General features: G+C 39.1%; 1 protein-coding gene across 2 annotated transcripts in view; it reads right to left on the bottom strand.

Annotated features, from left to right (window-relative positions):
- Positions 1-22257, bottom strand: part of EMB2016 (embryo defective 2016) — a 52621-nt gene that overhangs the window by 17364 nt on the left and 13000 nt on the right. For both annotated transcript variants that reach the window (XM_077356621.1, XM_077356622.1), the window contains exons 4-14: positions 15788-16456; positions 11015-11383; positions 10637-10741; positions 10325-10507; positions 6546-6687; positions 6286-6467; positions 5967-6052; positions 5839-5887; positions 5517-5583; positions 4925-5406; positions 4510-4609 (exon numbers count right to left, since the gene is read on the bottom strand). In XM_077356621.1, coding sequence (XP_077212736.1) covers positions 4510-4609; positions 4925-5406; positions 5517-5583; positions 5839-5887; positions 5967-6052; positions 6286-6467; positions 6546-6687; positions 10325-10507; positions 10637-10741; positions 11015-11383; positions 15788-16456 — 2434 coding nt within the window. The remainder of the gene's footprint in view (positions 1-4509; positions 4610-4924; positions 5407-5516; positions 5584-5838; positions 5888-5966; positions 6053-6285; positions 6468-6545; positions 6688-10324; positions 10508-10636; positions 10742-11014; positions 11384-15787; positions 16457-22257) is intronic.

Genomic DNA, 22257 nt, shown 5'->3' with positions numbered 1-22257 from the left:
GTAGGCAGAAATGTCAATTAACTCCAGTGTAGACTGTAATGAGCTAGTTCTGTGAAACTATAAGGTGAAGTTGTTATCTTGCTTTTGGTCAGTTATATTTTTTGTATCTTGGGTTATGCTACCCAGTTCTCTTTGCTCTTTTTTCCTTTTTAGTGAATCATATGTTCAAAAAAAGGGGGGGAAAGAGAGGAGATTTTATGGTGACAAGATCAAAGGCTATAAAACTCAGAATTTTTTGACAGGAGAGATGCCCATACCCATAAAGGAAAGAGAAGTTGGTTCAAATTTTGTGACGTGGAAAGCTAAGAAACGTTTGGAGGAAGAGATCCAAGATTTTTTCTTCTATATTTTTTAAGGAGGCCTTGGAAAATTGATTTTCCGAGTAGGAAGTTAAATAGACTACCTATCTCTAAGAGGATAAGATTGTCAGTCCAAATGGTTATCATATGTTGTTTAAGATTTGAGGATACAATTGAGCCAAATATAATGCAAACGGTGATGGAGCTTCATTATTGCCACCAATATTTTGTAGCAATTAATGCTTCTTTCATCAGACACTCATAGTGTGAAGGTATAAATAAAACTTGCTTCTTTGTCCCTCCCTCCAAGACAATTTATAAAAAGCAACACACTAAACCAGGTTACAACAATACAAGCAAAGGAAGCAAAATGGAAAAGAAAAAATAGGAAAAATTACAAGCTAGGCATCTCATGCCATAACACCAATCCTATGCAAGATACACAAAATTTGCCAACTAATCAGCGCAAGGGTTTCCTTCTCTACTGATAATGAAAAGGAACACTCCACTCAATAAATCAAAAATCTCTATATAATTATCAAAATCTCTAGGGAGGTGGGGCCTCCCTTTTAAACACACAAATCGTGCTGAGGGAATGACCCTCTACCCACAGCTTTGCAGGTCCAATATGAGAAACTAATCTGATTATGTTCCATACAGTACGAACCTCGGCCAGCCTTTGTCGCATCACAATCCGCACAGAGACCTGCAAAGGAGGGGATGCCCGAGAATTATGGCAGGAGAAAACCCTCCAGTATTCGTCTTATGGATCATCACTCGCCTTACGGATCGTAGATTCATTCTGGTTAAGGAGTTTACCACTACTATCAAAATTTAACTTGATTCAACCTTCAGTTGGGGGAGCCAAAGCCTCGACAGGCCTGGCAGTGGGGGAGAAGTCCACGCTTATATAAATATAATTAAAAATGATGGACAGTAATACCGTTCAAAAAATTATATATCATGGACAGTAAAACCAGCAAATCATTTAGTTTCATAAGCCCGCCTTTGAAACTTCAACGATAATTAAATTAATAACTGTACCAATTGGGTTATAGACTTATTATTTTTATTTTTATTTTTTTGAATGGTAAGTGGGTTATAGACTTAAAAATACGATCATTCTTATCCTTCCACAATATCCTTATTTGCTTAAGGAAGATTATCCAAAGGCAATCAAATCTTCCATTGCTCACCGACTTACACGATCACCCTCAGAGGAACTTGAGCAATGACAACAATGAGATATTCGATTACAAGTTGAACGGGCCAAAGAAGATGCTCTTGATTTGAATCATTGTAGAATATTGAATAAGTGAGTGGAGTTCTCTAGCCGAAAGCCCCAATGCACACAACCCCAAGTCTCACAGATATGTCTCTTTACAAATTGGTCCCCAATGAAAATTTTACCATAAAGAACACACCACAGGAATGCCGTGGCTCTAGGGGATGCGAATGATTTCCAAACATTGGGAAATCTCGAACCAGGGGAAGCAATATTAGGCATAGCATAGAATGATTTGAGGAAGAAAACAACATTATGCTCTGGAGATCATACTAGCTCACCATCATGATCCTCAAGAGAGAAGTTGTTCTTACAAACCACCGCAGAGATGCAAGAGGTCATTAGATATTCTAAGGGAGTTGCCTTCTTGCAATAACAGTGTGATAGCCTTCTGGTTCTCAACTAAACCCACTCAATATAGTTCGCAATTGAGGTTTTAGGGTTGACAACACAACCCCAAAGGTTAGGAAAGTAACTGGCCAACAATTCACGACACCAATTACGAGCCAAAAGAAGGTATTCACATGGTTCTATACACAAAAGGATAGGTGAGAAGAGAATGATTGGAACACCAACTGCTAATCTATAATATATACTAGAGAGCGTTTCAGCTACGTCGCGACGCAGAGGCAAACCCATTCGTCACCCACATGACAGCCGTTGGATCACGTTTGCGGTCACAATTTAATAGTTTTAAAACCACTCGAAAAAGTATCCGGTTAACCACTTCATAAACTTTTCTGTTTTTTAAGGACGAAGAAAACCCACTCAATCCAACTCATTTCCACACAATTCTCGGGGTTCCAAACCCAATTCAGGAAAGCAATCTTCCATCACTTGGTTGAGTTTTTCAATACCCCCAAGAACCAAGGATTGAATGAAGCTTGGATTTTTCTCTCACCCTTCTTCCTTCCATCCACAACTTGCATTATGATTCTGATGAACAGATATTCATAAGTTTGTCCGCAATATATTGTCACTTGTTCACAGGCTTGGTTCCTCCTTGTTCAAAGTTCTTGTGGATGGTGAAACCAGTCATAGTACATAAATATCCAAGCATAAAAAAGAATACTCAGAAACATTCTAAACATCTCTTCCAAATCAATCAAATTCCATTCCAGATACCATATGATTCAGCCCCGCCATTCAACCTCGATTTGCATAATACCTAGTCCGGGTAAGCGCGAGGGAGGAAAACATTTTAGTTTCGATCAGACGAAAGTTCCTGTGAAAGAGAAGTTTCACGAAACCGGGCAACAATGGAAACTGGGCAATTGCCATTCTTAAAAAAATATTGGAAAATGGGTGTTTTCTTCGTCCTAAAAAAACGGAAAAATTTATGAAGTGGGTAACCGGATACTTTTTCAAGTGGATTTTAAAGCTATTAAATCATGACCGCAAACGTAACCCAACGGCTGTCGCGTGGCGACGAATGGGTTTACGCTGCGTCGCGACGTAGCTGAAATGCTCTCTATATACTAAGTATGTTTCTTTCCGTTGTCATTCGCTTTTTTCCAAGAAAAATTTTTATTGGAAAACTTTTTCTTTAATATACCTCAGGTTTTATTTTGACAGGGTGAGGCCCAACATTTTATACCCAAGCATAGCATGGGTGTGGGCCACCATTTTACACTTGATTTGGTGGGCCGCCATCTCCATCAAAACCATGCATAGTGTGGGGCCCACCATTTTACACCTCATGTTATTGATGGGATGGAACTACCATATTTTGTATGGGGTGGAGCCTACCATTTTACACCTCAGGTTTTGAGGGTGTGGGGCCCACCATCTCTAACCAAATATGTGCATAGGGTGGAGCCCACTATTTTGCCCCTAATGTTATTGAAGTGGTGGTGAGGTTTAACATCACTACATATGGTGGGATCTACCATCTCTACCTAAATCTATACATTAGGGTGGAGCCCACCATTTTACCCTAACGTTATTGCTGTGGTGGGTCTACCATCTCTACCTAAATCTATGCATTATGGTGGGGCCCACCTTTTACCCCCCATGTTTTGATCGAAATAAAGTAACGTTTCAAGTATTACACATTTCGATTTTGGTCTCGACCGAAACCCAAAAATTCAGATTTTGGTCTCGACCGAAACCTGAAAATTCAGATTTCGGTCGAAATTTAAAACCTTGCTGAAGCAGACATTAGAATCCTAAACGATCTTCTATATACACAAAATATTATCATTAAGAGGGCCCATGGTCGAACTAAGATGAGTACATGCATGTTAAAGTAGTTTACAATATCTTTTATAGCTTATCTTGACTTCCCAAAAGGTTTTATTTTATTTTATTTTTTTTATTTTTTTTATTTTTATTTAGAGAAGCTGGATTGAACCTGTGACCTCAATTTCGAGGTATAAAGCCTCAACCAACAGAGCAACAGGCCCAACAACATAAGGGGTGCAAAACGAGGACTTCCTAGGACCCCTCCTAGTACTACTCCAGTACTCCCACCACCCAAGCACAAGACTTTGGAATTCTGATGATATTATTTCTAACAAAACTGCCCAGAAAATTCTTGTGAAGTTTCAAACCTACAACCTCTATTCTTCTATGAAATGAAATAAACCACCAGGCCTTGCATCTTTTATGTAACATTCCACAAGTTGGTCACACGTCGGTAATTTTAGTTTTAAAAACAGTTAGAAATACTGATCCAGCACGTACAACTGTGGACAAGTTTCACACAAGCTACTCCAAGAACATTTCAGTACCATGTGCAGAGTTAACAACAATCAAAGCATAAGAAGATTAATCAAAATGCATACAGTAGTTCTATCTTGCAAGGGACCCACAACTCGTTCCGTTATCATGATATGGATATCCATCAATTGATGATTTGATCAACTGTTTTTTACATAGCTAAAGTTATTCAACCAATGAAAAAGGTAAGCATAAGGGACATACCATAAGTGTTGGCAGACTGCTCAAGCATGAACTTGCAATTGACCAAAACCACATATATAAGAGTAATTGCTCCTTCTTCGTAGAGAGAAGCAGCCACAGCCTTCACCAATGAAAGAATAATCAGTCTGAAAGAAGTCTACTGATCCCAAACACATGAATATTCAAAGCATGGTTTTAAATTTCGGACAAAATTTGGGATTTCGGACGGTACCGAAACCGAAATCCACAAAACCCGAAATTTAGGATATTGTCCAAATTTCAACCGAAATTTCGGAAAAATTAAATTATTTTTTTTTTTACAATTTTATTTATTTTTCGAAATTTTGGAATAAAATGTAATTCAATTTATTTTTTTCCGAATTTTGGCCGAAACCGAAACCGAAATTTAAAACCTTGATTCAAAGTCATTTCGTACCGAATTTTCTGAAATGATCACCAAAATTCTAAATGTTGTTGTGAGTTGTGCAATAGAAGAATCACGGAGGGTGACCCCATCAAAGTACTTGTCGGAAACAAGTTTCCCCAGAAGGTTCTCAATAACCCGAATATCTGAACCACCAGCCGAATCCCCAACAACATTTTCAACATCCATCGAGTCGGATACTAGAATGCTTGTCAAAGTAAGGTGAGCATCTCCTCCAGCAGCTAAAACAGCAGCATACCTAAGAAGTCCAATGGCCCCGTTTCTGTGATAAACTACCCCGGCGTCTACCCATTCCAACAACCTTGCAGGAGCATCCTTCCTATTGGATCCGGGGGAAGATGAATGTAAAGCCTTATGAAGCTCCACAGCATGTCCAATCCAAGAAACAAGAGAAGTTGCAGCTGAATCTGTAACAATTGCTTCAAAAAGCTCCGCTGCTGAGTGAAATATTGCAAGATTTAATGGCGAAGTTCCTGAAATTCAAGATTTGAAACAAGTGATTGGGTGAACATGGACACAAATGAAGGAGAGAGAAATTTAAAAATGTTACCAAACAAATTTCCAATCACAATCCATAGCCTACCATTATTTGAAGTTACTGGCTGCAACTCCTTGATAGAACGTATGGCTTCCACCAAAATTGATACAGCCTATACAATCACAACCTTGAAAATCTTAAGATGAGAGGCAATGAAAGCAGTATACTGTGGCTTACAGATATAAATACTCTACTAACGCAAAGAGTTTTTGTTTGTTCGCCTTCTAGTGGCAAATAAACTCTAATGTGTTGGAGCCAAAAGGCCAACAACTAAAGAAAGGTAAGCAACTAGAATGCAATATCTTAAAACCCAACTTCTAAGTAAAAGGTGAAAATTCATGAAATGGCAAATTGATAATCGCAATACCTCAGGAAAATGTCCAAGAGCCAAAAGGGCTTGACGTCCAGCATCAGACCTGCACATTATAGCCCGCATCTCTCGAAAAAGTACATTTTGTATTCAATGAAAAAAAAGATCGACAGAACCTTTAATACCTGGAAAGAGCACAAAGCTCCCATAGAACCCATAACAGTTCTTCAGAGTTAGGAGATGCAGTAAGTAAACGATCAATAGTACTTACCTGCACCCAAGAATCATCAAAGATGGTTGAACGCAATAGGGCCACAAAGGAAAGGTGTATCTGCAATCATGGTTTTAAATTTCGGCCGAATTTCGGATTTCGGCCGGGACCGAAACCGAAATTTGTACCGAAATTTTAATATTTACACAGAAATTTCGGCTTCGGCTGAGGCCGAACCCGAAATTTCAAACATCGTCTGAAATCTTCAGCAAAAAGAACAAGAAGAAACTAACCACTCTAAGATGGAGCTCAGCGATCATTCCAACTTCCTTCGTATGACAAACAAAACCCTTTGATATTAAAACAGCTGCATATCTAATAGGCACACAATCGGTCTTATCAATATCTTCAACACCTTGAAGTGAAACGATGAGAGCTCCGGTGATTTCTGGCTGATTTAGCAGGAAAACTAAGCCTGCGGCAAAAAACGAGTAAGATAGCTACCATGAAAACCACTAACAGGATAAAGGAGAGAGGGTCACATCAAGAAGACCTGAGTGACAAGATAGAAGACAGAGAAGAATGGCTTCAATTGTTGCAGCAATGTCCGTGAATATGTCCATAATACGGCCAATTTCGGAACGTAATACAGGAGACGACAACAAAGCAGCTGATAACGGAAGAAATCCCCTCTCCTGTTTTCCAAGAGCCATAAATAATTGTAAGAAACAGTAAAGCATTTCCCCAACATCATAGGTAAAGAAAGATGAATATCCATAGAGGGAAACTATAGTCAAAGTTGAAATATACATAGTATGTTAAAAAAGAAGATAATCAGTAAGTATACGAAACAACGAAAATACACTCTCCCATCTCTTTTCAAATTATAGTATACCGCCATACATTATTAGCACTTGCCTTCTCTATCTAAGGAATTTTGTTTTTTCAATTAACAAATTTGATAAAAAAAAAGTGTTCATAATTAGAAATAACATTTGCACATGTTACAAATGATACAAAAATACACATAATTCTATTATGCTACTTAAATTTTTGTCGTGGTGAATTTGCAAATGTTCATTACTAGACTTCCATTGCTTAAAATAAAACTTGGATGTAGAAACACTACCCGCAAACTTTCAAAGATGATTGCTCAGTGACTTCCTATTACATTTGGAGGTTATGTCTTTTGTGAAGAAACTTAGTGCTATTGGTGTCATGGTGGCTGGCATATATTGGTTGTAGAATGCCATGAAATGAAAACATTAGACTCTACTGTCACAAACTCAGGAACAAAGAATAATTGTTAAGGGAAGGTTGCGGAGACCACTGTTTGAGAACTTCACGTGTCGATCATGCCCAAGTCAACTCGGTTTTACCTTGCCCAAGTTCTCGACCGAGTTTGGCCTTACCAGAGTCAATCAAAAGTCTCCTCGAACTTGCCTGAGTTAATGAAAATTAGATAAACAAAAAGAATGTCAGGTCAGTCAATTTCAAGTTCGACAAGAAAAAACCTTCAATCATTGACTCGCCCAAGTCAACTATAATTTTATCTTGGCTAAGTTCTTGTCCAAACCCGAGTTTTTAAACACAGGTTGAGATATTGACAACCCAAACTATACAGCTGAAAGCTCCAACATTTCTTTTTTGAATTATATTCTTCATATCTAATCAGTTATGCCAAATTACTCTATTAATATTCAGACATATTGCATCTGTATCTGACCTTTTATATTTTTCATCGTCAAGTGAATATACTCAACTCAACTCAACTAACCCTTTGTCCCAAACTAGTTGGGGTCGGCTAATGAATCCTTTAGAAAATTTTCATGAGGAAGGTGAAAGGATTTACCCGCTCAAATTGACTAAGTCTAATCCTGACACTAGTTGGGTTCATCTACATGGATCATTTTCTTCCATTCTATCCTATCCAAGGTCATGTTCTCTGTTATGTTCCTAACCCTCAAGTCTTTCCTCATTGTTTCTACCCAAGTTGTTTTCGGTCTGCCCCTACCTCTTTTTACTTAATCAACTTGGCATAAGTCACTTCTTCTGACTGGAGCATCCAAAGGCCTACGTTGGATATGCCCAAACCATCTTAAGCGATGCTCTCTCATCTTCTCCTCAATTGGTGCCACCCCCACCTTTTTACGGATGTCTTCATTTTTAATTCGATCTAACCTTGTGTGGCCGCACATCCATCTAAGCATTCACATCTCCGCTACACTCATCTTATACACATGCTGCTTCTTGGTGGCCCAACATTCTGAGGCATACAACATGGCTGGGCTATCTTATAAAACTTTCCCTTCAACTTGGTAGGTATTTACAATCGCACAGAACTCATGAAGCATGCTTCCACTTCAACCAACCTGCTCTTATTCTGTGGTTAACATCCTCTTCAATCTCTCCTTCCTTATGTAGGATTGAACCAAGATAGCGAAAGATATCCCTATTACGTACCTCCTATCTTAGTCATATTTACTACATCCTCGCCTCGCCCCGCCTCCTTACATTACTAAAGTTGCACTCCATATACTCTGTCTTAGTCATGCCCAGTCTAAAACCTTTGGATTCCATAGTAGTTCTCCATAACTCTAACATAGCATTAACTCTTCCTTTGGTTTCGTCAATTAATACTATGTCATCTGCAAATAACATACCCCACGGACCTCTGGATACCCTCCATAAGTTCATCCATAACTAGAGTAAAAAGATAAGGGCTTAGAGTTGATCCTTGGTGCAGTCCTATTGTAATTGAAAACTCCCTAGACGTGTCATCCGTAGTTCTGACACTAGCTACTGCTTCATCGTACATATCCTTAACATATTAGCATATTTAGTAGGCACTTTTTTCATTTCAAAGGCCCACCACATAACACTCATGGGAACCCTATCATACGCTTTCTCCAAATCAATAAAAACCATATGAAGGTCCTTTTTATTTTCTCTAAATCTCTCCATTAACCGCCTAATCAAGAAGATAGCTTCCATAGTCGATCGTCCAGGCATGAAGCCAAACTGATTCTCTAACACCTTAGTCTCTTTTCTTAGTCTATGCTCAATTACCCTGTCCCAAAGCTTCATGGTGTGATTCATTAGCTTAATTTCCTCGGTAAAGTGAATATACAAACATAACATCCTATTAACTCCAATTCTATCAATTTCCATCAGGAGGGGTTGTGCAATTATAGTTACAAATGTCTCCGGAATTTCTCGAGAAGGGCATATCTTGGGATATTTTTAAAAAAATTGTTATTTTTGAGTTTATATCAGGAAAAAACTCGTAAAAATAAATAAATAAACTGTAAGAACAAAATTATAACACCAAATAATATCGTGAACATGTCGCGATATTTTTGTAATATTTTCACCGTAAAAATAAAATATGAAGATATCTTGATGATTTTTCATAATCTTGGAAAATTTTCAAGATTTTGTCATTTGATAAAAAAAAGTTGCTAAATATCGCAATATTTTAGAAAATATCAATGATATTTTTGTCTGTGTATGCAATGACTTCGTGAAAACTAAATAAAATCATACTTGGTATAATTCATATGAAAATACCTCATGCACACCTTAATTTGACCATCCTTCGATTTGGTGTGTACTTCTATTGTGTTTTGTTGGTGAGTAAACATCACGGGTTTTTAATTTAGCTTAGAAAATGCATGGATGTATTAAGGTTTCTGATTGGCCTCAGGGTGTTAGAAGGATTCGGGGACCAACACTGACTTTTGGTGGAAATTTTTTAGACTATATGATTTATGAACTAAAGTTTTATAAACCCCACTCATTAAAGTGATTATAGTATCCAATCTATTGACCTTTCCCTTCTATTTACTGCAAAAGTTCGGTTGAATTGTCAATTTATAGTGAAATTCAGTGTTTCAAAATGTAGATGCGGGTCAAAACACAGCCAAACAAAATCCTAGTCAACTCAGCATGACGCGGTCGAGTACTCGGTTGACGCGGTCTGGAGAGTCAAAGAAGTTTTTATTGGCTTTGTAGGACAAAACGCAGAACATGGCAACAAAATGCGGAACGCGAACAAGGTAAAAGAGAGTCGACTCGGGATAGTCCATGATGACTTGGGGGAGTTTTAAAACTATGGTGAGATTTATGTTTCCCTACCTCTTTTCATGGTATTGAAGCAAGTTATAGCCCCACGGGAGTTTTAAAACTATATTATTTTACCAGATTTGAAATTAATACTGCAGAAGTTTGGCGGACATATTGATACTTTGACAATCAAAACTTTATTAAAATGTTAAATAAATCTAATCATCGAAAACATAATGGAGACACAGCGCTAACAAGGAACTGTACCTTGAGAAGTGATAACAAGTGTACGTCGATATCCCAATTAGAAAAACAATACTTTGATGACGCAATCAAATTGCCTGTTGCTTTGTAAGATAACAATCCTTCTGATTGGCCAAGAGCCAATGATCTGGTTGCACAAGCCACCGGCGAAGGATCTTCAATTGGCCCGCGCAAATTTAACAATTTCTGTATCAATACTTGTCAACAAACATATACTAATAACTGATAGTCGCAATAAAACATGGGCAATGCATAACAGTAGAATATTCTTTAAAAATAACATAACATACGAAAGTTGGCAAGGCAGCAACTGACCAAAAGTTTTTGGAGCTGAGAATTGGCAGTGATGAGTGAGTTTAAACCAACATGTGTAACGCTGCCAAGATCAGAGACACTTCCCAAAACAGATAGTACTGCAGACTGTAAAAAATGACAGTAAGAAAACTGCCACTGAAGCCTTGAACATAAACCATGGTTTTAAATTTCGGCCAGAATGCCGTAATTTCGGTTGAAATTTTAATTCCGGTGCCGGCCGGAATTTTGGCCGTACATAATTTATTTTTCCGAAATCCGAAATTTATGCCGAAATTTCGGGATTTCGGCCAAAATTTTGGTTTCAGCCACAGCCGAAACCGAAATTTCAAACCTTGACATAAACCAACTGCATGCAACTACTAAGTTTTAGGTTTATACCTCATATCGAGCTGCAATTTCATATGAACGCAATCGATGGAGGACATAGGTTGCAATAGAGGCAACATCATGCCGCTGTTTTTGCAATAATAACTTCAATAGATAGCTATAACCTTTGCTACTACCAGTTGGTACATGCTCATCTTTGCGAGGCCACCATCCCAAAAATCCTTCACACCCAATAGCATATCGAGTAGCACGCTCAAAAACTCCAAGCAGCATCAGTGTAATGGCTGTTGATCTCTGTATGTCATCACAAAAACTACGAGCAAGTTGATCCATTCCGCCACCATTAACAAAGTAAAAGCAACTTTCACTTCCAGAGCACAATAGAAGAGCCACACTCAATCCTACAATCGTGTTTTCATTCTGAAAAAACAAAAGAGAAAGGTCAGGAAAGAGTTAAGACACATAAGCCTATGAAAAAACGAGAAATACCCATCTTCTATTCATGCTCAATATCATAAAAAGCTATGTCACAAATGTCGTTCTCGGGAATTCCTCGGCAAAGGGAAAATCTCGGGATATATTAAAAAAAAAAAAAAATTCAGGTTTATATTGGGAAGAAATGGCAAAAATAAAATTATTTAAAAAATATACAAAAATATTAAATTTAGGGCAAATGATTAAAAAAATGCAAAGTTTATGCTAAATTGTGAACAAAGGGTAGTGATTTGAAATTTATAAAAAAGGTGTTGTCAAGTGAGAGAAGAAGACTTTTAGGACAAATATACCCCTCCTACCTCTTTTTTCTCTCCACCTTTTTGCACTTATCCCTATGCACTTATTACCTTCTCACCTACCACCTTCTTCTTCCTCAAGACTTTTCTAACGTGGAAAACTCCATGGAAGGGTTTTGAAGGTTGCCTTTTACAACAGGGTTTGGTAATCATGAGGGTTTATTCATGATAAACTTATCGAAGGAGTGTTACAAAATGCAGAGAAAATGAATTTTAAGCTTAAAACTGAATTTTGTTGTTTTCCCCATTTTCAAGATAAATCCATTTTCATTGCATTTTTTTATTCTAAAACATCAAAATCAAGCTTCAATTTATGGTTGCCTGCATGACACTAAGATTACAATGTATATCCCTATTATCCTTCGAATTTTTACTCAATTTGAAAATAAAAATCTTTGGAATTATCCCTATTCTACTGGCTTCCGTCGGAAGTCCGAACATAAACTTCGGACTTCCGAATGGAAGCCAGTATACATAACCAAAATATTGGTTCCATTCGGAAGTCCGAAGGTTTGTTCGGACTTCCGAGTCGGACTTCCGAACAAACGTTCGGACTTCCGACGGAAGACAGTCAAACTTTGTAGTTCGGTAATTGTCATATGTTAGTGCATCCTTTTGGTATTTTTTTGTAATTTTAATACTTTGCTTCCATTTTTTCGTAATTTTTCATTTAAAACTTAGCACTTCATCCACAAATCCGTAATGATTACTATTTTTTGCAAGTAATGATTACTATTTTTTGCAATTATGCTTTTGCTAGCCACCTTTGCACCCATATTACTTCTGCATATCTTTGCATCAAAGGATGGGCCACAAGCCGAGAAGTTGCCTCGGCAAAGGTGGCTAGCAAATTCCCATACAAAAAAAGGGAAATGTTATCCACACTACTGTATTTTGATGAGGGCACTCCTCATTTAATTAAAAGTACGGTATGGCCCCCCATAGGATGATCCAAAGCGTCAATTAGATGGGCCATAGCCTAAATTGGTTGTGTCCCAAAAATCATTTCCATAGGTTGATCCTAACCCTCCGATCTATAGAGGGTTAGGACCAACCCTCTAACATTCTAATCAGAGGGTTAGGATAAACCTACGGAAATGCTTTTTGGGGCACAACCTATTTAGGCTGTGGCCCATCTAATGGACGGTTTGGATCATCCTATGGTGCGGGCCATACCGTACTTTTAATAAAGTGAGGAGTGTTGGTAGTGCGGATAACATTTCCCAAAAACATCTTAAAAAATACGGCAAAAATCCGGGTGACACGCCCGGCCCGTACGGGCCCGATGTGAGAACCACATTTTCTACCCCGGAACCACTAGGGAACCAAATTTTATACCTCGGAACCACTAGGGAACCACATTTTATACCCCAAAACCACTAGGGAACCACATTTTATACCTCAGAACCACTAAAGAACCACATTTTATACCCCAGAACCATTACGGAACCACATTTTATACCTCGGAACCACTATGGAACCACATTTTATACCTCGGAACCACTAGGGAACCACATTTTATACCCTCGAACCACTACCGAACCACATTTTATGCCTCGGAACCACTAGGGAACCACATTTTCTACCCCGGAACCACTAGGGAAACACATTTTATACCTCGGAACCACTAAGGAACCACATTTTCTACTCCGGAACCACTAGGGAACCACATTTTCTACTCCAGGACCACTAGGGAACCACATTTTCTACCCCGGAACCACTAGGGAACCACATTTTATACCCCGGAACCACTAGGGAACCACATTTTCTACCCCGGAACCACTACGGAACCACATTTTATACCTCGGAACCACTACGGAACCACATTTTATATCCCAAAACTACTAGGGAACCACATTTTCTACTCCGGAACCACTAGGAAACCACATTTTATACCCCGAAACCACTAGGGAACCACATTTTCTACTCTGGAACCAGTAGGGAACCACATTTTATACCCCGGAACCACTAGGGAACCACATTTTATACCCCGGAACCACTAGGGAACCACATTTTCTACCCCGAAACCACTATGGAACCACATTTTATACCTCGGAACCACTAGGAAACCACATTTTATTCCCCAAAACCACTAGGGAACCACATTTTCTACTCCGGAACCACTAGGGAACCACATTTTATACCCCGAAACCACTATGGAACCACATTTTCTACTCCGGAACCAGTAGGGAACCACATTTTATACCCCGGAACCACTAGGGAACCACTAGGGAACCACATTTTATACCCCAGAACCACTAGGGAACCACATTCTATACCCCGGAACTACTAGGGAACCACATTTTCTACCTCGGAACCACTACGCAACCACATTTTATACCTCGGAACCACTACGCAACCACATTTTCTACTCTGAAACCATTAGGAAACCACATTTTATAACCTGCAACCACTACGGAACCACATTTTCTACCTCGGAACCACTAGGGAACCACATTTTATACCCCGGAACCACTAGAGAACCACAATTTATACCTCGGAACTACTAGGGAACCACATTTTATACCCCGGAACCACTAGGGAACCAGATTTTCTACCCTGGAACCATTATGGAACCACATTTTATACCTCGGAACCACTAGGGAACCACATTTTCTACCCCGGAACCACTTCGGAACCACATTTTATACCCCGGAACCACTAGATTCTAACATGTAACCAAACATGATTGTATGCATAGAGAGAGATAGAGAGAGGTCAAGATAAACATTGCAACCAAACAAAGAGTCTCATAAATAGGGTGAAAAAACCAAAGCACAAAAAATATGAAAACATGAAGAGAAGATGTTAAACCTAACCGAAGCTATGTTTAGCACCCAAATAAGCAATGGAGATTTTTTTTCCAATCTACAATGGCAATGGAGCTATATCACGTTGGCAATGGGCTTTTTTCCAAAACTACAATGGCAATGGACCTTTATCACGTTGCAAATGGAGTTTTTTTTTCAACACTACAATGGTAATAGAGCTTGGAAACATTGGCAATGGAGCTTGGAAACGTTGGCAATGGAGTTTTTTTCCAAAACTACAATGGCAATGGCAAGCTTCAAAAACCTTCCATGAAGCCTTGAGGAAGAAGAAGGTGGTAGGTAAATGGCAACCTTCAAAACCCTCTCATGGAGTTTTCCACGTTAGAAATGCCTTGAGGAAGAAGGCGGTAGGTGAGAAGGTAATAGTGTATAGGGATAGGTGAAATAGTGGAGGGAAAAAAGAGGTAGGAGGGGTATATTTGTCTTCAAACACATTTTCTCTCACCTCACACCCCTTATTTTATAATTTTCAAATCACTACCCTTTATTAACAATTTCCATAAAACTTTGCATTTTTTTAATCATTTGCCCTTAAATTTAAGAAAAAATATAAAATTAAAATCCTGTAAAAATATCGGGATAATACCGCGAAATTGTAGGGATATTTTATGATAAAAAAGAAAATATAGCTATATTTTTAAAATCTCAGAATTAACTCCACATGTGTTTTTCAAAGCCTGTCCCAAGCCAAGATAAAGGAGGAGGGTTGGCATCAGGTTGGCAGCCGGCCGAAAAACTTTGCCACTCTTCTAGCCTTTGGATGCTCCGGTGAGAAGAGGCGACTCGTGCCAAATTGATGGAGTAAAATGAGGTAGGGGCAGACCGAAACAACTTCGGTAGAAACAGTGAGGAAAGACTTGATAGCTAGGAACATAACAGAGAACATGACCCTTGCATAGGATAGAATGGAAGAAAATAATCCACGTAGAAGAACCCAACTAGAACCAGGATTAGAGCCAGGTAGATTCCTTTTACCTTCTTCATGAATTTTTTCTAAAGGATTCATTTAGCCAACCCCAACTAGTTTGGGACAAAGGCTTTGTTGAGTTGAGTCAAGTTTTAAAATCTCAGAATTAGTTCAAGATTTTGTCGTTTTATCAGAATGTCGTGATAAAAACGTGATATTTTGAAAATATCGGAGATATTTGTGACATAATTAATAAGCAATAGAAGTCATAAGAATGAATCTAAAGATAAATCACCTGAGAAGACAATGAGAGCCCAATAGTCGGAGATCTCCTTCTAAAGAGAAAACACTGATTGAACCCATCTACTAGCAATTCAGGAGTAACCAACTCAGCCTTGGATTTAGGAATGATGTCTTCCCCTAATAATTCAGCTGACGCATTCCCTGATTCATGTAGAAGCAGTTTATAGAGTTCAAGAAGCTCATTTCTAGCATCAGAAAGCACAAGCTCGGGTTCTTTTCGGCAACTTACTAAGCTACCCTGGATGTATTGATTACAAGGAGCTTCTTTGCTGCACAATTCACTAGTGACATATGAGGATACTGCCGGCACAAGAGCACTTGCAACTTTATGAATAGTGTCCTCAAGATCCGACAATTGAAAAATCTTAAGAATCAAGTGCAAAAACTGTTTTACTTCAACGGAAATAGCTGGGTCGATAACTGGAAGAGCAAATGACTTTAGAAAAGATATGGACTCCTCAAATGTTAACTTAATTGAATGCAATGCAGGAGGGAGGTCCTCAAGTTTTCCTTCTGAAGGTGAAGAAACCAGATTGACCAAAGAACTATCCAAATCAAATTCTATGTTAAACTGTCCCAGATCCTCTGCGGTGTTGCCATATATAACCAATGTGAGGCTCCGATAGCTGCCTCTTACTACCAAGTGGTTTGTAACTACAGCCTGCATCACAGTTTTGAGTTAATGAGAACATCTGACAAAGTTAGAATAAAGTTACCCCTGTAAGAGAAAAACAATTGATGCTCCAGCTGAACAATGAACTGAAATCAAGGAAGCCAAATAATCTATTCAGAGACAGAAAGAAACCGACATATTTCAACACAACAGAACATTTTTTCTTTTCCTTTTCCAGAGAAACAAGAATGAACTGAAATCAAGGAATTCAAATAATCTATTCAGATCGACAGAAAGAAACTGATATTTTCAACACAACAACAAAAAATCTTTTGCTTCACTTTTTTTGGCCCACAAGGAGTCGAAATCAAGTAAAAAAGCAAAGTAACACATATACTTACTGTTGTCCTTGACTGGCAAACCAAGCTGAAGCAAAAAAGATTTATTTAATGAATAAATATATCAACGGCATTTGATGAGAAAAAGAAAATAGAATAATTTTCTTCCATTTCTAGTGAAGTTTACCAACACCAAAAACCTATGATAAAATCTGTAAACTCAGATTCTAAGAGAATTTGGCACTATGAAAAGGGAAGTGATATATCCGCCCCTTTCCATTACTAGGGATCCCCGAATCTGGTGTATCTATGACTGGCAGAGGCCAGACTAACATCATTGGGGAAGTGTTCAATGGCTCAGATTGCCACGTACACTGATTTTGGGTGTCCCAAGCAATGAAAAGGGGCGGATATATCACTTCCCTATTAAAAATAGTCCAAACCGGAAAAAAAAAAAAGAAAATTATGTGCTGCTGTAACTAAGAAGATTAAAAGGCTTAAAACTACCAAAGACACAAAATTCTGTTTGTAGAGCAGTTGACGAAGTACTAGACCATCCAGGAAGTTGTATGAAATATTGACAAAAGTGAAGAGATTATGCAAGTACAGATATCAGTGATTCAGCATGAAGAACAGAAAACCAAACAAAAGGGGCCAAAAAGTGGCTTTCGGTGCCATCATGAGTCATGCTGAAGTCCTCAGTGGCATCAAAACAATTAGGTGTGGACTGAAATAGTAAGGAGTGAGTCATTTTGATTTATCACGGATTTTCATGGTTCATTGTTTAATTTCTTGGGTCAAGTCTAAGCAGATTTCCATGTTCTACAAAGGAAAAAAATTAAAAGAACTAAGGCACATAGTGCATTGTCCATTTTAGGAGTTAAGTTAGTGTTGAGAGGGGAAGATAAGAGACGAGAGGAGAAGAGTTTGAGAGAGTGAGTTGGAGGGTTTTTTTTTTTTTTGGAAGAGAGTGAGTCGGAGTTTAGCTCCCCCTCACTTATAAGTATTTATATAAAGAGGAAAAAGGTACAAAGACCATAGTGCCCTTAGGCACATATACACTTCTAACACTCCCCCATCATGCTCTAATGTAGATATCATACATTCCTAGCTTGTTACAAATGTCATTCATCTTAGCTTTACTTAAGGGCTTGGTAAATACATCAGCTAGTTGATCTACTGATCTAGTGAAAGTAGTGCATATGTCCCTTTTTTGGATTCTTTGGCGTATGAAATGACAATCCACCTCTATGTGCTTGGTTCTTTCATGAAGACCCGGGTTGGTGGCAATGTGGATAGCCGCCTTGTTATCACAATAAAGCTAGGGGTGCAACTCGGGTCGATTTTGGGAATTCGGGTTGAGCTTTCACCTTATGATCGGGTTGGGTTCGGGTTGATTTCTATTCATTTTGTAGCAAAAGCTCAACCCAACCCGATCCAAGGTGCACCCCTAAATAAAGCTGAGCTGGGGATGAGGAATAAAAGCCAATCTCAGATAGAAGAGAGCGCAACCAGATGAGTTCTCCACCTATATGTGACATGGAACGATATTCCGCCTCGGCACTCGACTTGGCTACCACATCTTGCTTCTTACTTTTCCACGACACTAAGTTACCACCAACAAAGGTACAATATCCAGTGGTAGAACTCCTATCTGCTAGTGAAAGTGCCCAGTCTGCATCACAAAATCCTTTCAACTTCTCATGCCCATGCTCCTTGAATAGCAACCCTTTTCCTGACGTGCTTTTCAAGTAGCGAAGAATTTGAATCACGGCATCCCAATGGGAGGTGTGGTGCACTCATGAACTGGATGACTACCCCCACTGCGTATGAGATATCTGGGCGAGTAACTGTGAGGTAAATAAGCTTCCCAACTGGTCGTATGTACCTTCCAGGGTCATCTAACAAGTCTCTATCGTCTTGATGTAGTTCCGCATTTGGGTCCATGGTAACACCAGCTGACTTCATACCCATACAACCAGTCTCATCCATGGTTTTAAATTTCGTCTGAAATTCCGAATTTCGGACTTTACCAAATTTTGGAATTTTGAGAATTTTGGCCCAAATTTCGAGAAAATGTATTTTTTTTTAAAAAAAAAAAACATTCCAAAATTTCGTTCGAAATTTCAAAATAAATTAAATAATGTTTTTTAATTATTACCAAATTTTGGCCCGAAATTTCGGATTTCGGTGGGGTCCGAAATCGGTACCGAAACCGAAATTTAAAACCTTGGTCTCATCTAACAGATCTAGTACCTACTTCATCTGCAATATGGAGAGGCTACTACTAGAATAAGCTACCTCAATCCCCAGAAAGTATCTGAGATCAATGTTCTGAAAATCGGAATCGTATCGTAAATCGTAAGAGGGGTCGAACCGTATCGAATCGTAAATCGTAAGATTTTTCAGATTTATATATAAAAATCAGAAAAAATAATAAAAAATTGGAAAAATTATTACTCTTCATTTCATAAGTGATTAAGTTCCATATTTCATAACATGAGGCATCAATACATCATTCATTAGAAAAAAAAGTCTGTCACCAGTGTGTTGACCAGTGTTGACCAGTGCCTGACAAGATGAATAATTTTTAGAGACCAAATTATGAGATTTTTTTTACCGGACTTTTGGGATTTAATAATGTTTGGACAAAATAGATTTTATGAATTTTTAAAATTTGAAAAATATCCCACCGTTTGGAAGTTTAGAAAGTTAAAATTTTGACCCGACCCTTTTTCTTTGAATTTTGTACTAGAACTGGAGAGTTGACTTTTTTTCCTTTTAGATTTGGGTGTTGAAACTATTTTTAATAAATCCAAAAGGGGGGTATTCCGTTATTTGCATGTAAATCTTAAGTAAATGGACATTTACTTAAATGATTTACATGTAAATACCGAGTACAGGAAAGTAGAGAGAAGTACAGGAGAGGAAGGAGAAGTACCAGGAAGAACCATGAATCATAACATTAAAAAAGGCATATAAAATAAGGTAAAATACACTAAAAAAGGCATATAAAATAAGGTAAAATACACTTTGTAAATGAATCGTACGATTCTTTTAGAAAACGATTCACTGTTGCGATTTGAATCGTTTGCCATACGATCCGATTCAAATCGTACGATTTTTTGTGGAATATTCTTTTTTGTAGGAAGGCCTTCAACCTCTGTGTGCCAGCTGAGTCACTCCCTATAATGATAATATCATCCACATAGACTATGAGAAGGACATGCCTGGCATCAAATTGCTGACTAAATACTGAGTGGTCAATTGCACACTATTTCATGCCAAATCGCATAATTGCATCACTGAATCGCCCAAACCATGCTCTAGAAGATTGTTTAAGTCCATATAAGGATTTGTGCAATCGGCACACTAAGGAGGACATCTCCCCCTGAGCAACATACCCAGGATGTTGCTCCATATAGACCTCCTCAGTCAACTCGCCATGGAGAAAGGCATTATTGACATCAAGTTTATATAAGGGACATCCTCGGTTGACAGCCAGGGATAATAACACTCTCACATACGGTATTTTGGCAACTAAGGAGAAAGTCTCTCTGTAGTCAACCCCGAATGTCTACGTATATCCATTGGCAACCAAGCACGCCTTAAGGCGCTCAACTGTCCTGTCTGGCAGATATTTGATGGCAGAGACCCAACAACAGCCTACTGGCTGAGCACCATGAGGAATAGGGACCAAGCCCAAATTGTGATTGGCCTGAATGGAGGCCATCTCAAGATCCATAGCAGCACACCAACCTGGATGAGCAAGGGCCTCTAGCACAGACCTGGGCAAAGAAACAGAGGACAAGGAAGACAAAAAGCTACAAAACAGAGGAGTGAGATGATCATAAGAGACAGTGAGAAATAAGATGTGCAGTAGAATGGGAACGAGTACGGAAAGCAATAGGGGAGTCTACAGCCACAACTGGAGAGGGAAGAAGAGGTACCTAAGATGAAGGAGTCAGGACCTCCGGGTGAGAAGACGATGCCTCGGACGGAGCGTGGAGAGCACCAGGCCGATCCCGCCGCTGATAGACCTGCATAGGAGCTGAAGAAGTGACTGAGGATACCGGCAATGGAGAGGAATGGGGCACGACAGGGTCAGGGAGAACAGGGAGAGGAAGGGGAACCAGAGGATCAGAAACTATAGAAGTGCGCTCAGCGGGTGTGGTAAAGAAAGAGACATCAGCATACACAAATAAACAGCGCAGTCCAGGGCTTTAACAGCGATAACCCCTCTGAGTGCGAGAGTAGCCCAGAAAAACACATCTTGGCCCGAGGAACTAAACTTATCAAGGCCAGGGGAATGGTTGTGGACAAAGCACACACAACCAAAGACCCTAAGAGTAAGAGGAAAAGGAGCATGATGAGGATGTAAGACAAAGAAAGGGGATTTTCCCTCAAGTACAGATGATGGAAGTCAGCTCGCCAGGAAACATGAGGTAAGGACGGCGTCGCTCCAATAAGCCTTAGGGACCCGCATCTGAAAGAGAAGAGTACGGGCCATATCAAGCAAATATCGCAATTTCCTCTCAGCTACACCATTTTGTTGAGAGGTGTAAGCACAAAAGGATTGATGCACGATGCCATGAGTGGATAGGAAATCCTGAAAGCCATTATAGGTAGAGAAGTACTCCCTAGCATTATCAATGCGCAAACATTTAAGAGTGCAATTATATTGAGTAGTAATCTCTGCATGAAAGGTACGAAAAGCATGAAAGACCTTAGAGCGGTCTTTAAATACAAGAGAAGTCATAAAAAAAAAATGATAAAACATCTATATCCAAAAAGTGACATAGTCCTCGAGGGACCCCATACATATGAATGAACTAACTCAAAAGGACTCGAGACCCGATTAATGACTCTAGAGGGAAAAGACCCACGATGGTGTTTCCCATGTTCACAGGACTCGCACTGAAATGTCTGAAGAGGACTAGAAATCATGGACGTCTGCTGAAGACGAAGTAGGGACGGACCACCAAGACAACAGTACCACTGATAGGTGTCAACATAAGTTTGCAAAATGGCACACGAGGGTGTGCAGTCAAGGCGATACGAGCCATCCACCTCACGATCTGATCCAATCGTCCTCCAAGTCAAGAAATCTTGAAACATGCAATAAGGGGAAAAAAGTGACATAACAGTTAAGATTTTTTGGTAAGTTGGCTGACAGAAAGTAAATTAAAAGGGACTTAGGAACACAAAGAACTGAAGATAAAGTAAGGGTAGAACTAGGGGAAAGAGTACCAACACTAGATATGGGAGGAGTGGTCCCATTGGCGAGAGTAATAGAATGAAAAGACAAAAATGAGCTAAGGGACGCTGAATTACCAGTCAGATGTTTGAGGCCCCGAAATCAATAATCCAGGAGCTGGAGCTAGTAAGTAGAGAGGCAGACGAACTCCGTGGTTGTGCAAAACCTGCATTAGGCGTCCTGCTGCTCAAACATAGGCGTTGAAACTCCTCATAGTCTGCCCTGGAGAGAGTAAAAGTATCACTGGAGGCTGC

Source organism: Tasmannia lanceolata, unplaced genomic scaffold (genome assembly GCF_043159265.1).
Source record: "Tasmannia lanceolata isolate RefF3 unplaced genomic scaffold, GAP_Taslan_0.1 ptg000016l, whole genome shotgun sequence".
NCBI classification, from domain to species: Eukaryota; Viridiplantae; Streptophyta; class Magnoliopsida; order Canellales; family Winteraceae; genus Tasmannia; species Tasmannia lanceolata.
The sequence above is the reverse complement of the archived record's forward strand: the minus strand, read 5'-3'. Positions and strand labels throughout refer to the sequence as shown.